At 38.3% G+C, this 15,763-nt stretch overlaps 1 protein-coding gene across 1 annotated transcript in view; it reads left to right on the forward strand.

Moving 5' to 3' along the window:
• CFAP54 (cilia and flagella associated protein 54) overlaps positions 1–15,763 on the forward strand; it is a gene marked incomplete at its 3' end in the record, with an annotated part of 282,789 nt that overhangs the window by 115,004 nt on the left and 152,022 nt on the right. The window contains exons 37-41 of the mRNA XM_081309497.1: positions 1,427–1,650; positions 1,755–1,890; positions 5,950–6,058; positions 13,210–13,362; positions 14,734–14,928. Of these exons, the coding sequence (XP_081165623.1) occupies positions 1,427–1,650; positions 1,755–1,890; positions 5,950–6,058; positions 13,210–13,362; positions 14,734–14,928 (817 nt within the window). The remainder of the gene's footprint in view (positions 1–1,426; positions 1,651–1,754; positions 1,891–5,949; positions 6,059–13,209; positions 13,363–14,733; positions 14,929–15,763) is intronic.

Here is a 15,763-nt window from a genome sequence, read left to right on the forward strand (position 1 = left end):
AAAAAAAATTTTAAAAATTCTCAGAAAACTAGGAATAGAAAATATCTTTTGCCACCTGATAAAGAGTATCTACAGATAACATCATGGTTAATAGTGAGATATTCCACGTTTCTCCCTAAGATTTTTGAACAGAGCAAGAATGTCTGCTTATTTCACTTTTATCAAACCTCATGTTAGAGATCCTGGCCAGTGCAATAAGACAAACTAAACAAACAAAAGAAACATAGATCAGAAATAAATAAATAAAAATACTTTATTTGTGTATATGATATATGTTTTTTTAACATAGAGAACTCTAACTTCCCAGGACTCTACAAAGTAACTATTAGAACTAATAAATAACATAGTAGGATATAAGTTCAATATATAAAAATAAATGTACTTCTGTATACTAGCAGAAAACAATTTGAAAATAAAATTTTTAAAATAATACCATTTATAATATCATCCAAAATTTCAGATATCTAAGAATATATCTAATGAAACTTGTATAAGAGTTTTACTATTATTGTTTTTTTGCTACTTTTTCTCTCCTGTGCCTGGGTTCCTCTTAACAGTGTCACTGGGATAGGAATATTTGGACTTAATTTATTCAACCATTTGGAGTTATTTCCTGGCCCTTAACCTGATTTAAGAAGCTTTGCTTTCTTTGCCTAAAGAGTTTTCAGAGAAGTGCACAAATACATCAGGGACTCATGGAAAATGAACATAATATTGTAGTTAAAATAGTAACACCTAATTTCAGACAAAAAGAGTGCCTTCTAGAAGATTTACTTTTTTATAGGTTTGACCTTTACATGAAAGAATTATATATAACATTTTGCAAGTTAATGCACAAAACTTTATTGTTCATTATTACCTTATTATTTATTATTAAAACTTAATTTTCCTGAAGCTTTACCCTATTGGTTTAATATCCTTACTTAAGTGGATGCTGACTATATACCAAGAAGTACAGACCTCAAACTATGTTGTCTAACATAGGAAACATTAGCGATACTATTTAAATTTAAGTTGGAAATATTTAAAATCAAGTAAAATAAAAAAAATCACATTTCAATAGTTCAGTAGACATGGGTCTAGTGGCTATATTGGAACTATATTGAACAACACAAATATAGCACATTTTTCATATTACAGCATATTGGACATTACTACCAATTCAAATTATCAAGCTTTTATTTGAATAAAAGGAACATTTAAAATTTTCTATTCAGTTCTTTTTCATGTTATATTATCAATTTCATTTCTCAGAAAAAATGTAGTAAAATATGAAATGACACATTTTTTTTCCAATATGTTACTTGCAGTTTATTATTTTTTTTTCCTGTTAGTGAGGATTAAACTTGGGAGTATTCAATCACTGAGCTACATCCTTAGCCCTTTTTATTTTTTCTTTATTATTATTATGATTTTCTACTTGCAGTTCATTGAAGACAAAGGAGAGTTCATTGTTCCAAGCTGTTATGGGAATATTAAACATGATAATGGTGGTTCTAGCCTTTCTTTTGAGCATCCTTTGGATGATGTAAATGTGGTTGATTTGAAATGGATCCATGACTTTGTATTAAAATCTCTGGAAGTTTTGTATCAAGTGGAAAAATGGGAAACACTAGTATCACTTGCCATTCAATTCAACATAATTTCACAGTACGTACTACTACTATATGGGCAATAAAAAAAACAGAGTGCATTAGAGTAAAAGTCTTTTTAACTAACGTTTGCTTTTTAATGTATTCTTTACTTCTGTCTAGTGAGAGGTACACAGAGCAGGTGACACCACTTCTGGTATATGCACAGCGCCAATTGCTTCTGAGAATACAGAAGTTCAAGGGCCCAGATATTACCCAGCAAGCTTGTGCAAGGTATGAGGCCGAGTATGGAGAGAAGGTAAGTTCTGCCCTATTATTCCTACAGTTGTGATTTTTAAAATTAGTACTTACATAAAAGACAGATTTAGGAATCAGATAAATTTTATTTTCACTTAGGCATTTATTATTAAAATCAACAAATGTTATTGAAAATCTGCCAGGTATCAGTATTTTCCAGGTAAACAGAAATTAAGTTCTTGTTCATGAGAAGCTTATATTCCGGTCAGGGCTGACTTTTTGTTAGGCACAATGGGACAGTGTCTAGAGCCCATGATATTTTTAGGGGCCTACTAAAAATTCTTTTTTTGATTTCTTTAAAAATAAGAAAAAAGTAACACTAAGGTCAAAGAAAATGTTTTAATTATCTACTATTAGTATTTTTCTACTTAAACCAATATAATCATAAAATGTAATTTTTAGTATATGTATTTTTTTAATGGAGGAATGGGTAAATGCAGAAAATACCCAAGGCCAGTGGAAATCATGGTACAGTTGGAATCAGATGGAGGAAAGAGATAAGTTGATTGTTTAACTAAATTTAAAAAATAGGTATTGACTACCTAATCAGAACCAGTGCATACAGGTGTACATTGTGTGTCTTGTTCAGAGGCCATGGTATATGTGGGACTGGAACCTTGTCCTCCATGTCCACAGCTGTCTGTGGGCTTGGGCTGTGGCCTTCCCCCAGCAAGGACTCCATTTTCTGCTCCTCACAGTTTCCTTCTGGCCCACTGGAAGCCTTGCCTTTTGCATATTCTATGGGCAGGGAGAATACAGTCTGAGTTCCTGCTTCATGGAGTTTAATTTCGGAGGAGTAGGGATGGGGCCAGATAATAACATGCAGGCAGCTAAGCAGATCTATGATCATTCTAAATTCTCTGAAGAAAATAACATAGGGTCAATGGGATAGAGATTGGCTGGGGTTAGGGGTGAAAACTGAAGCAAGAGTGATCAATAAGACGCCTTCCACATGGTGAAATTTAATGGGAAGGAGCCAGCCATGCAAAGATCTAGAGAAGGATCCTTGCAGCCCCAGGGAAGAACAAGGCCCTGAGATGGGACGGAAGGAGACTTGCTAGCTGGGATGGAGCAGATAATAGGGTCAAAAGAAGGGTTGCCCCTTGTAGGTCGGCTTTGTTACTGCTTCCTCTTCTTCTCTATGTCTTAATGTAATGTGCCCAAGACTCTGTTCTCTGACCTCCTGTCTTCTCTATCCACACACTCTCTCTCAGGAAGTTAGTTCCACCTGTGGCTTTAAGTACATTTTTATGATGATAACTATTGAAATTACATTGCAACTCCAGACCTTTCTTCTGAATTTTATAATGATATGTCTTAAGTGCCTTTATCAAAAAGTTTCAACCACAGAAGCAGAACTAGTAAATCAGAACTAGTATATGTCTCTCTGGATTTATTATATGGGATTGGCTTATATGATTGTAGGGATTGGCTAAGCAGGTCCAAAATCCATAGAGCAGGCCATCAGGAGCATGAACAGGAGGCATGGACAGATGCTGTTATTCACAGACAGTCTGTGAGGGTAGAACAGTCATAGGCCCCATTCATGTTTGTTATTTGGAGTCCTGGTAATGGCTGGCTTGTCAAGGGCTGATTGGATTAAGCCAGGCCCACCAAGGATAATCTCCCTAATGTAAAGCCAGTTAATGAGGGATTTTAGAATCTGCCAGATCCCTTTACAGAGCACCTAGGTATTTGATTGAAGAACTGGGATGAGGTGCAGATATGTTACAAAAAGGATGCCTCCCTTACTTTCCCCGCATAGTTTAGCTCTAACTATTTGATCCACAAAAAAACTGTCAGATTACGGCATTTTCAGGAAAATGGATAGAACTTGAGAACATTATGTTAAGTGAAATAAGCCAAACGTAGAAGGTCAGCAGTCATGTTTTCTCTTATATGTGGAAGCTAAAGAAGAAAAAGGAAAAGAAAAGTGAGTGTGTGTGGGGGTCTCATGAAATCAGGGAGATCAGTAGAATAGAGGAAAGGAACCAGAGGGAGGCAGGAAGGGAGGGAAAGGGGAATGCCAGGGGTGATATTGGCCATATTATATTGTTATATTGTATGCATGCAAGAATATGTAACAACAAATCCCACCATTATGTAAAACTATAATGCAGCAATAAAAAATATGGTAAAAAAAAGTACCCCCACCCAACCCATCACACTACCTGAGTATCAACAGCATCTCTTAGATGTTTAATACACTTCTTAAATTTAGCACATCTCAAACAAACCTGTTCTGCCAAGTCTTCCCCAGTTGGTGATTACCCATCCTAGATGCTCAGTGAGATGCCTTGGAGACTCCCTGACTTCTCTCTTGCTTTCACATCCCACCGCAAATTGGTTTTCAAATCTTCTGCCCTCAAAATACAGTCAGAATAGGACTATTTGCTATCTCTACTACTACTCCTCTGATCTAATTATTGTCATATGTATGGAATTAAACCAAGGGGTGCTTACAACTGAGCCACATCCTCAGCCCTTTTTATTTTTGAGACAGAGCTTCATAGGTTGCTTAGGGCCTCACTAAATTGCTGAGACTGGCTTTGAACTTGCTATCCTCCTGTCTCCAGCCTTTAGAACCACTGGGATTACAGGCATGTGCCCTCGTGCCCAGCTCCTTGTTATATTTGCTTGGGTTAATGCAGTGACTTTCTCATTACCTTATACCGCTACCTCTAGGAATGCAGCAGACAGAATAACCTTTTAAAAACCCAAGTGAGGCAAGTCACACTTTGGCTTGCTCTTCTATGGCGGCTTACTATCTGACTCAGAGTAAGTGAAAATCTTTACCATGGCCTTAATATAACTGTCTTACATAATTTCTCCCTCTGTGATTTGTATAACTCATTTCTTATCACTTCCCTGCACTGTTCTTTAAGACATGCCTGCCTCACTGTTTTCCAGTCTTTGCTGAATGTTTCCTTCTCTTTTGAGGCCTTTTCTTACCCCTGTCTTGAAAATTATATGCTGTTTTTCTCCATTTCTCTCAATAGCAGTTATAACTCTTTAAAATGCTATACAATGTGTTTCACCCTCTTATTTGTTTCCTCTCTTCTCCCACCAGAATAAGTTTCTTAAGACTAGGAATTTTTGTTCATTTTGTTTCTTTCTATCTCATCCCTTTAGCTTGGAACAGTGTTTGGCACATAATAAGTGTTCAATAAAGATCTGTTTAGTGAAGGTGGAAAGGTGGGGAGAACCAGGTCCTGCATGTCCTTATTAGACTGTGGGAAGTCATTTGCATTTACTGGAATGTTTGCATCTCATTATGGAAGTACACACAAGGGACATTAGACTGGGGTTCAAAGAGGGATGTATTTTGAGTGATAGGTTAGCTGACAGGATGGGAGTGAAAAAATAGAAGAATTAGAAGAATAAATTCAATATTCATTAAAAGAATTCCATTCTGTCTAAAAATTACATGTTGCAGATTTTTAAATTTGAGAACTCAAATATCTGTCAGAAAATAAATTGTCAAAATAATACAAAGGAGGGGCTAGGGTTGTGGCTCAGTGGTAGAGCACTTGCTTAGCATGTGTGAGGCATGGGATTCAATCCTCAGCACCAGATAAAATAAATGAATAAAATAAAGGTATGTGTCCATCTACAACTCAAAAAAAAAATAATAATAACAATACAAAGGAAGTTAATTTTCATCTGGAAAGTTAAAATTGCATTAATTATGAGTAGACTAGAAAAATATGCTATTGGAATAGCAGCTGATATTTTAAATATATTTCAACTTACATAATAGTAGATATATTTAGACTAGTAAATTTATAAAATATCATAAAATCATACTCTAATTGCTCCACATAATTTGCCTAATATTCTGCTCCCAGCTGTGCTGTACAAAAGAAATATGAAAAATTATGCAGCCACATTTCTCCCCGAAATTCTCATGAATGAATGCTATTCTATCAACTTTTCTTTGTAGCATTGTTTTGTGTCTCTTTATTTTGACAAGTGAAAAATGAGATAAACATTTCAAGTAAGCCACATTTTTAAATATGAGTACTTGATTAATTCATATTTTTTTCCCTTCTTCTTAAAGATTACCTGCCGAAATTTCATTGGAAAGCAGCTCAAGATTGATCCTTCAATCAGTAAGACAATAGATATAGGGGATGGTACAAATTTCCTACAAGTGATGATCTATTCAGGTTAGAATCAATTTTAGCTTGAATCTGTGTTTTCTTTAAATCAGGGTTTGCCATTCTTCCCCATGTCAGATATTCCGTAATTAGGATATCTGTAAGAATCTCTTTTGCTAGGTTATTTGAAAAAAAAATCCATTTGATATTTACCATTTTATATTGCTATAAACATCAGGGGAATTAAAGCACTTTTTTAAAAGTTTGACCTTTTTTTGTAAGCTAGAGAAACAAAAGAAAAAGGAGATTGATGGGGCTAAAAGAGATGGAAAAAAGCTGTTTTGCACATTTTCTGCTCTTTTTGTCTCACTGGGGAACTCTTGCTATTTGACCTTTTTCTGTTTTCTTTGTTCTGTCTTGACTTCCATAATTTCCTTTGCCATGGTCAATATAGGTTGTTCTGCTGGCTTAAATCTGTTCAGTTCTTGGTCTTTTAACTAGAGCACAGAAGATTTGGGAACATCATGCCTTGTTTGTGCTTAGCTGATAAGCCCTTGCAGAATGTTTTTGGCAGTGCAACTTGTAGGAATGAATCTATAGAGTAAGGTGAAATGGAAACGACGCTTGCTCTGTATTGTATTTTTTATGTGTCTTCTGTTTCTGGCTTTGGAAGAAAATGTAAGTCTTTGAAGTGTTAGGATTTTTTCACTTTACCTCTTATTTTATAGATGTACATGTGAATATGTGTAGTCATTCATTCACTCATTCATTCATTCATTTATTGAGTCAGCCAGCCAGCCATTCAGTTGTTTAGCAAATATTTCCTGAGTATCTACTATGTGTTAAGTGCTGTACTAGGTACTAAAGATACAGAGATGTATGTGTTATCTAGGAGTTTAGAGTTATTGAAGAAGAATTAAAGCACATAAATAAACCGGAGGTGATATAGAGAGTGATAGTTCTGTGATATTATTCCTGCTGCTGCTACGGCAATAATAGTGAACAGTTAGTATCTGCTTTTGAGAGACTGCAAAAAGGCAGAAAGCTGAGGTTAGAAATGTTGGCAAGAATTAGGAGATAAAGTGTCTTAGAGAGCCAGATAAAGAGATGCAGATTTGTCTGGAGAGCTGAGGGGAACAAGTTAAAAGGATTTAAAGAAGGAAAGTGAAATGCTCATATTCCCATTCTTAAAAGGGTTGGCAGTAATGTGGAAAATCAACTAAAAGGCTATGTGGAAGTAGGAGATTGGCCATGCTTAACTTGTGTATTCAAGTGGACATTATAATGGCCTAGAATTGGACAGAGTAGAGAGGAGAACAGAAGTGAAAGAAAGGGGGAGGGAGACCCCAGGCCTGTGTCCTGTACTGACTTGGTATGGGGGATGGATCAGGAGGGAGGAGTTCCAGTTGTCTTGCTCTCTGGCTTGGGGGCTAGACTGGAGATGCCTTTGCTTAGATAGGGAAACTGCAGGCAGAGAAAAGCGACTTTGGAGCATCCCGTTTGCCTGGATGATAACTGAGCAGAGCTCTCCAGGATGTGGTTGGTTATATTGATGGGGCCTGTGGAGGAGAGTTGAATTGGACATCTGTATTTAAGTTATCAATATCTTGATGGTGGTTGAAGTCAGGGACTTTGATGAGGTCACCCAGAGTGGGTTATGTGGAGTGTAGACCTGAGCAACACCAACAGTGAGGAAGCTGTCAATCAAAGTAGGCTGGGGCTAGAGAGCCCTAACAAATAGCCCCAAGTCTCATAGCTTTTACACAAGGGCAAGACTATCTCTGGCTCATGCTACTGTGTTCAGTGAGGTTGAGAACTGGGAGCTGCCCATGATGAGGCCATGTCCACCTTGACATGGCCTGAACAGTTGCTTCCCAGTCAGGAAACAGAACTCTGACGTTGCCCTCCCAGGGAGCTCCACTGAGAGGCAGTAGTGAGTGCTTCTGGGCACAGCCTCACCCAACCACATGTGTGTTTGATGGTAAGGGCTTTACATGGATTCTCTTATTATTTATTATAACCATCCCAATAAAAGAATCACAGTCATGCACTGTACATCAGGCACACTTACAAAGGCTTTGTGAATATTAGCTTATAGCCAACTAATGAGATGGGTTCATGGTTTCTATTTTTCAGACAAGAAAAATCATACATTGGCTCTTAGAGCTGCTACTAGAAAGTGACACATGTCATGTCTGCTGGCATTTCATTACCCAAAGTTGCATGGCTACACTCCAACTCAAAGGGGTAGGGAAGCATGTCCTGACTCTGTACTCAGAATGAAGAGGCAGAGCCTACGTGAAGAGAATCAATGCCGGTCATGGGAGCAAACAAGAAGAGCAGTATGTGAGAGAGCTGGGGACATGGACTGAGAAATAAACCAGAAGAGAGTGATAGAGACAAGGCCAAGGCAAGGGAGAGCTTTAAGGAGGAGGAAGCAGTCGGCAGGCAGAGAGGTTGTGTCAGATGGGGAATGACAGTCTTATTGTATTGGGCAAACGGGTGGTCATTGTCACTTGCCTTTTTGCTGGGGCACCCCCACCTTGCTTGAGCTGTTTCCCCTTCCTGAATGCTCTCCCCAACACCCAGATGTCTGATTATATATGAACCCTTCTCTCCTTTCACTCCTTGTGTTCATCTCCTTTTTCAACAAGGCCCAACTTGACCATTCTATTTGAAACTTCACCCTGCCTACTTCCTGCCAATTCCCTTTGCGCTCTTCTTTCCCCTCCCGTAGCATCATACTGTTTAATTAAGGATTTTTTGTTGTATTTATTGGCCACTAGTCTGTTTCTCCTGTTAACGTGTAAGCTGTATGAGGGCAAGGATCATTGTTTTGGTCACTGAGACAGTTTGAATGTCTTCATCAGTAAGAGTGAGAACCAAAGGGAGAGGAGAGAAACTGGAAAAAAAATGCAGAGCTCAGAGGGTCCGGGAGGCTGTGCTTTGTATTTTTCATGGAAGAGAAGAAGCTTATTTAAACACTAAATGGAAAGAGCCAGTAGAGAGGGTGAGCTTAGAAAGTGGAAGATTTTTGATAGAGCTAGGACCTTGAGGAGAAACAAGGAAGGAAATGGGATGCAAACAGAAGGATGGGATGCTCTCCTGAGGGCAGAGAGGAAGGATGAGAGAATAAGCCTGATGCAAGAAGGTTTGTAGGTAGTAAGGGTAGAGGTTGAAGGTATTCTCATGGGAACTGAGGATTTTCTTAATGAAGCAGGAGCTTGAGAACATAGCCAAGGTTGCTAGGTGGGAGGTTTTGAATATTAAAAAAAGGAGACTGGCCATTAAGGAAAATAGAAGGGAAGGGAGAAGGATCAGAGAGCTATGTAGAGTGGAGTGGAGTGCAGTTGGTAACCATAAACTCTGTAGGTTTTACTGCCAGTGATCAATCATATTACCAAGGGGAGGACCACCTTCTTGTGGTCAGTCCTGTGTGACTAGTTTTAATGATAGAGTGTGATGCTGGCTGTGTTCTCCTTGTCTTGATTTTGTTCCCCTGCTTTTGGGTCCTTCCTCAAATATATAATTATTTTTTATCCTTTCCATCCTGGAGAGGATTGCAGTTAATGTGAGTAAATGCATCAAAATGGCTGTTATCAAAATGGTGACTAGCAGCAAAGGAATAAGAGAAATATACCTAGCAAAATTCTAGCCTGTGCACCAGGGCTTTTTTTTTTTTTTTTTTTTTTTTTTTTAACTGATGATGGATGCACTGTGTCAGCAAAGCTTTGCTTGCTTCTTGTTAGAGCTACATTTGGTCAGGCAGGGTGTGGTGGTGGGACAGAAGGGAAGGTAGGTGCAGTCAGTATACAGTCATCCTTTGAGTTATTCTCAACTGTGGATGAAATATAGCCTGTGTGTGTTCTGATTAGAGCAGAAACATTTGAAGAGAGAAGAATGTGAAATATTGTAAGGGCAATATAATATCAAGCTGGAGCTATATTTAGATTCTATAATTTTTACAGTCTTGGGAGGTAGGTATTATTTTGCTCGAGTTGCAGATGAGAAAAATAAACTGGGTCTGTGATTTGAATTCTGGTCTGTCTAATTGCTCCACTCACTAGTGATCCTCTGAGCTACCAAGTCCATTTGTCATTGCTCCTTTCAGTTAGAATCTTCTCTAAATTTATAGCATTCAAGAAGTAATTTGATGTATTTCAGTGGTCATATGGGGCAGGCACTTTATTCTGACTTATTGTAATAGCAGAGTAATGTTCAGATGACCCTGTATACTAATTATACATTTTACATTGAACAGTTAAAAACTTGGCTTCCAACTTATAGCTCTTTATAAGACTCTAGGACCTCTGTAACTGGAAACATCTTTTGGCCTGTGCTTTTGAGTTTATTTAGCAAATTATTGGGATGCTGAATTTTTCTCAATATACTAAGCTCAGATCATTAACATATTTATAAGTGTGTTGGGTCTTATGTATGTCACCGTGATGTGTATGCAATTCTTTTAAAAGACTGATTATACTCATGGTGATTTCCACACCAGCTCGCTGCTTTAGAACCTCATAGATTTTCTTTTGTCATAACAGCATTTGGTGGTAATGCTTGATACATTCAATTCTTCACGGCAGATATTGTAATGCCCCAGTGGCTAGGAACATTTGGTGTTCTCATTATTTAACAGCATCCTATTCTCCCTTCAACTATTTAATAATGCATATGTAATTTGGTATCGTCTCCGTAGGATTTGGAGAAGTGAGAGTACCACGTTTTATAGATTATTCCTGTATGGATGAGTAACTTTCCTGCTTGTTAAGCTCCACAGGGTAGATAAACCTGGATATGCCTTTTATTGTAACTGTTTTTGCATTCCACCTGAGAGTCTCTTTCTTGAGTTTTGACCTTATCAGTATTTAAGTTCTCTGAAAGGATCATTCAGTCCTCTGGTCTGTTGAAATTTTCAACTCTTTGTCAGGTGTGTTTTATTAAGGCCTTTGATCGTGGAAATGACCAAGTGTGTAGAAAGCAGCCCCAAATTTCAGACCACTCCCTGGGTTCCCACCCTGGTTGGCCCAGCCCTGAGGAATCATTGGCATTTCAACTTTTGTTTCTACATTGGTACAATGAAAAACATAATAATTCCTTCCTTTTCCATCTTGTGCTGGTCCTCCTTACCTGTTCCAAACTGTGAAGGTGCTACTACTAGTACCTTTGGAATAGCTTCTTGAATTTTCTGTCCATTGGCGTTTTCAGAAAGAAGTTCTGAACTTCTGATGCTTCCTCTTTGCTTTATACCACCCCTGACAGAACCCTAATTAGGCTTCAAGAGAAAAGATATGCTAGGGCTTGAAAAAACGGAAAGATAGTTTAGAAAAAAAAAGAAGAAGAGTTATAGGCAGATATTTGATACAGAGATAGCTATTCTGGACAATTTTCTCCAGACTATTTTTATTATAAATAATATTTCCAGGTTTTATTCTAGAATGTAAGCTTTGTGAGAACAGCAGGGGCCATGTCTATTGTGTCTGCTTGTGTTTCCTCAGTGCCTGCCGTGGTGTCTGGTACTTCAAAGTGCTCAATATATGCAGTCACGCTCAATGGCAAGAAGAAATATGCCACTGCACAACCTCATTGTTATATGAATGCCAGAGTGTGCTTACATAGCTATGAGTTAGTAGGTGATATAATCTTGTGGGACTATCATCACATACATGAGCTGTCAATAATCAAAACGTCATTATGTGGCACATGACTATATTTTAAAAAAATATGACTATGCTGGGCGCGGTGGTTCATACCTGTAATCCCAGTGCCTTGGGAAGCTGAGACTGGAGGATCACGAGTACAAAGCTAACATCAGCAAAAGTGAGGCATTAAGCAACTCAGTGAGACTCTGTCTCTAAATAAAATACAAAATAGGGCTGGGAATGTAGCTCAGTGGTCGAGTGTCCCTGAGTTCAATCCCTGGTTCCAAAAAAGAAAAAAAAAAAAGTGACTGGCAGTCATAATGTGAGCCTCTGTCTATTGAGTGTTTACTCCATGGCGGGCACTATACTAGATGCTTCACATGTGTGTTAAAACAATGTTTAAAGCTGGAGAAAGTAATTGTCTCATTAATATGTGAGAGTTTCCAGTCTTCCTCCTTTCCTGTTGCTCCCTGCTGGGGGCTGAATATCTATGGCTCCTCAAAATTCAGATGTTGAAATCCTAACCAATGTGATGTGTTGTTAGGATACAGGGACTTGGGTGGTGATTAGGTCATGAGGGTGGAGTCCTCACAGATGGGGGATTAATGCTCTCTCTAGCCCCCTTTCTGCTATGTGAAATAGGCACAGTGAAAAGGAAACCAGCTGCAAACAAGGGAGAGAGACTTCGCCAGAACCTAGCCTGTTGGCACCTTAGTCTAAGACCTCCAGCCTCCAGATCTGTGAAAAGCAATTTTTTGTTGTTCATAAACCATGTGGTCTATGGTAATACATTTACAGCAGCCTGAGCTGAGATGCTTTTAAATCTTCTTTCTCTAAGGAAAAAAGACAAAAATCCAATCTTGTGATTGCTTACAATTTGAAAAACAGAAAAACAGACCTCTTTCTTTGGCCTAAGAGACCTTCCATTTGGACACCTTCCACGTGTTCTTTGTTATTCTAATTCTGAAACTGGCAATTCCTTTCTCTCCTTCTTCTTGGTGTATGCTGCAAACCTGGAGTCTAATTCCCAGGATCACCCCTCGCTCCCCAGAAACCTCTCAGCAACCCACCATCTCCTCTTCCTGGAACTTTTCAAGGCAGCTGGTTGGTTCCTGACCCACCCACCGTCCCCATGCACCTTTTCCTTTGCACCCTCAAGTCTTAGGAACCTGTCTTTCCCTTCCCTTCAGAGAGCAGTTGCCTGTCTCTAAGATTCTTTGTTTCCTCCTTTAGTCTCTTTCCCAAGGTACCTTTGCTTTGAAGAAGTTTGCTAAAAAAGGAGTAGATTATTTCATTTTTTATGATCAGCGAAAGAAAAAGTAGGAGGCTTCATAAGGAAACTGACAAGATCTAAAGTTATTTGCATTTCATACGAATCAGAACTTTCCTAAGTTTCTTTTTAAAAAAAGAACTTTCAAAGATACCAAAAGAAAAAAAAAATGACCTGAATGTTGCTGATCTGGGGACTTTGAATTTAACAGCTTCAGGTTGGGACCAAGAAATCAGAGCCTTCTTTGCTTCTAGTTGGCTCTGTGCCGCGTTTCACCCCCAGTGTCCCCTTCTTTTTCCTTCCAGAGTATAACAGAGCCAAACAGATCATCTGTGTGCCCGTGGATGTGACAGACACTTTGAGATGCTTTAGAGAGACCCTGGAAAAATCCAAATACCATAACAGATCAATCCGACACAGCAGAAAGTTGCTTTCATTATTTCTGGCACAGACACAAGGTAATTGGTGGTTTCATGTCCCTGGATCTGTTTGTGTAGGGCCACCATCCTGCAGACCCCTTCCCCACTGACATCCCACCCCTGGCTGCCTTTCCCTGTCTTCTTCTTGTCTAAAGGATCTGGTAAGATCCTTTCCTTAGAACCAGATATTCACTATTATTGGTTATATTACGTTTACTCATTTTCTTCCTTATCAACCATTTATCAATTTGTGAATTCAATCAAGGCAGGGCTTTGAGTGGGTAAGTGGTAAACTCAAAGAACAGTGTAAAATTTAGACTGAGAAAAAAATCCTGAACTATCTATACTTAGGTTATTTTAAGGCTTTAAAACTTTGACTTATATTTATGCCCTTTGCTGCTCAAATTTATCCAAGTAATGAGAATAAACTCACAGTAATTATATTCTGAAGCAATTAAAATAGATTTAATTTACACCCCTTAAATAAGATGCTTATTTCCACTGAACTTACCTTTTAGAAATTTGGTCAGTTGTTTTTACAACCACGAACAGAGTTTTATCTATCTATCTATCTATTTATTTATTTATTTTTACTGATTTGCTTGTTATATTTTTGGCCACCCCTTAACCTCCCAAGAGCATTCCTTTTAAAAGTATGCCAAATTTTTGGAGGTATTGTCTGCAGACTCACATTATGTTCAACTAGCCCTCCAGATTTCCTTTACCTCCTTTCAGTTACTCTATACATTAACAATGGGTAAGGCATAGAGTAAAAAAGGAAATTCATTCCTAAAAATGATTCTGTTAATTCACCCTGAATCTCACCTGGTACTAAAATATTCTCAGTAGTTTATCCCCAGTCCTCAGGCTGTGGACTTCAAAATCCATATTAGCTTCTCTCTCTGCTACTTTGACTATTTCCCTGACATTTTTTTTCTCTGCTTTTCCCTGTGTGTTTTCTGATCTTAAAAAGAGAGAGGGTTTTTTTTTCCCCCATTTTTTTTTCTTTCTTAGGCCAGAACTATGTAAGAGTTGACTCTATCCCAAAGGTTTCTGCCCCAGGGTCAAATGAACATCTTACTGTCTGAAGCTATTAAAAAAAAGGCGAACTCATACTGTGTAACTTCCCCCAATTCCCCAAAGCATGATCTCAACATTAGCTTTCTGGTTGACTGGCCCTTTGTAGTTCTCTTTATGAAATAACAAGGGTATAGAGCCCATCCTCCCACACTGGAGTGTCTTTAAAAGATGATCCTGGATACCAAGTTTAGGGAAAAAATGTCTCTCAAACTTCGAATAATTCCCATGTGTATGCAAAAATCTTTTCTTCCCTTTCAGTTTCCTCTACCCTTTCCCTCCCCATCCGTTTCCTTCCTTTCACCATTTTAAATTTTGTTTCCACAAATTTAGGAGATAGAACAGGAATCAACAATTTAAAATTCACGCCTGGGAAGGTGGAATTTTGTCTGGGAACAGAAGAGATGCACATGTCAACACCTCCTAATCTTTCTCAGGAGCACTTCAGAGTTTTTAGTTCAGTGGAGAAAAGCAAACTTCCCTATTCACAGCTGGGATTGGTAATTTCTTCTTATCACCAAAGTATTGGTAAGGCTAACCCATTGTGTATGCGTTTTCTATATGGCCTTCTGAATTAATAGTGAGATTGCATCTGGTCCTGAGACATTACCCTTGGAAGTAGCTCGAAAGATCTTGAACATAGAGTCGATTTATCACACTATCATAGGCTGTGACACAACAGTCTGAATACAGAAGATACTTTCAGTCTCCTCTTGTGACCCACTTTCCCAGCCTGGTTGTCATCCTTGTGAGATTCTAAGCCATCCTTCTGCCCATCCCTCTTTAATAGCAACTGTGAACACCTTGTGGGGAGGGGGCCCTTATATATGCTTTTTCTTGGTCTCAGATGAGTTTATTTTCCTTTTTTGGCTTTTCTACAAATTCAGTAATATATTCTCAACCTATATTGTAGACCCAATTTTCCCTTTTTGGACAAAACATCACTTGATGTTTTATGATTCTCTTTCCCCTTATATTTTACTGAAGTAAAATTTATATTTATCACATTCTTCCTACATATACATTTCTAACAACAACAACAACAACAAACCCAATCAAACAAACAAACAAAACAACAACAACAACAAAATCTTTATGGGGCTTTAAGTATCACCAGTTAGGGGTTATAGTGGTCTCGCAGAAAGGAGAAAGAGGACCTCAACTGCACCCTTGCAGGTTCTTGACTTAGGCTGCAGAAAGGAATTTCAGGATGTATAAAAAAGACACAAACAAAGATTTATTCATGAGAGCAATGCTGATTCAGGCATGCATCAATAGAGCAGGACACACTCTCAAAGGAAAGAGTGTAGGTATGGAAAGTAAGACATGAATTTGGGGTCTTGGGATCTTCTTTTTAAATCTG

This window comes from Spermophilus citellus (assembly GCF_964194105.1).
Source record: "Spermophilus citellus genome assembly, chromosome: 10".
In the NCBI taxonomy this organism is placed as follows: domain Eukaryota; kingdom Metazoa; phylum Chordata; class Mammalia; order Rodentia; family Sciuridae; genus Spermophilus; species Spermophilus citellus.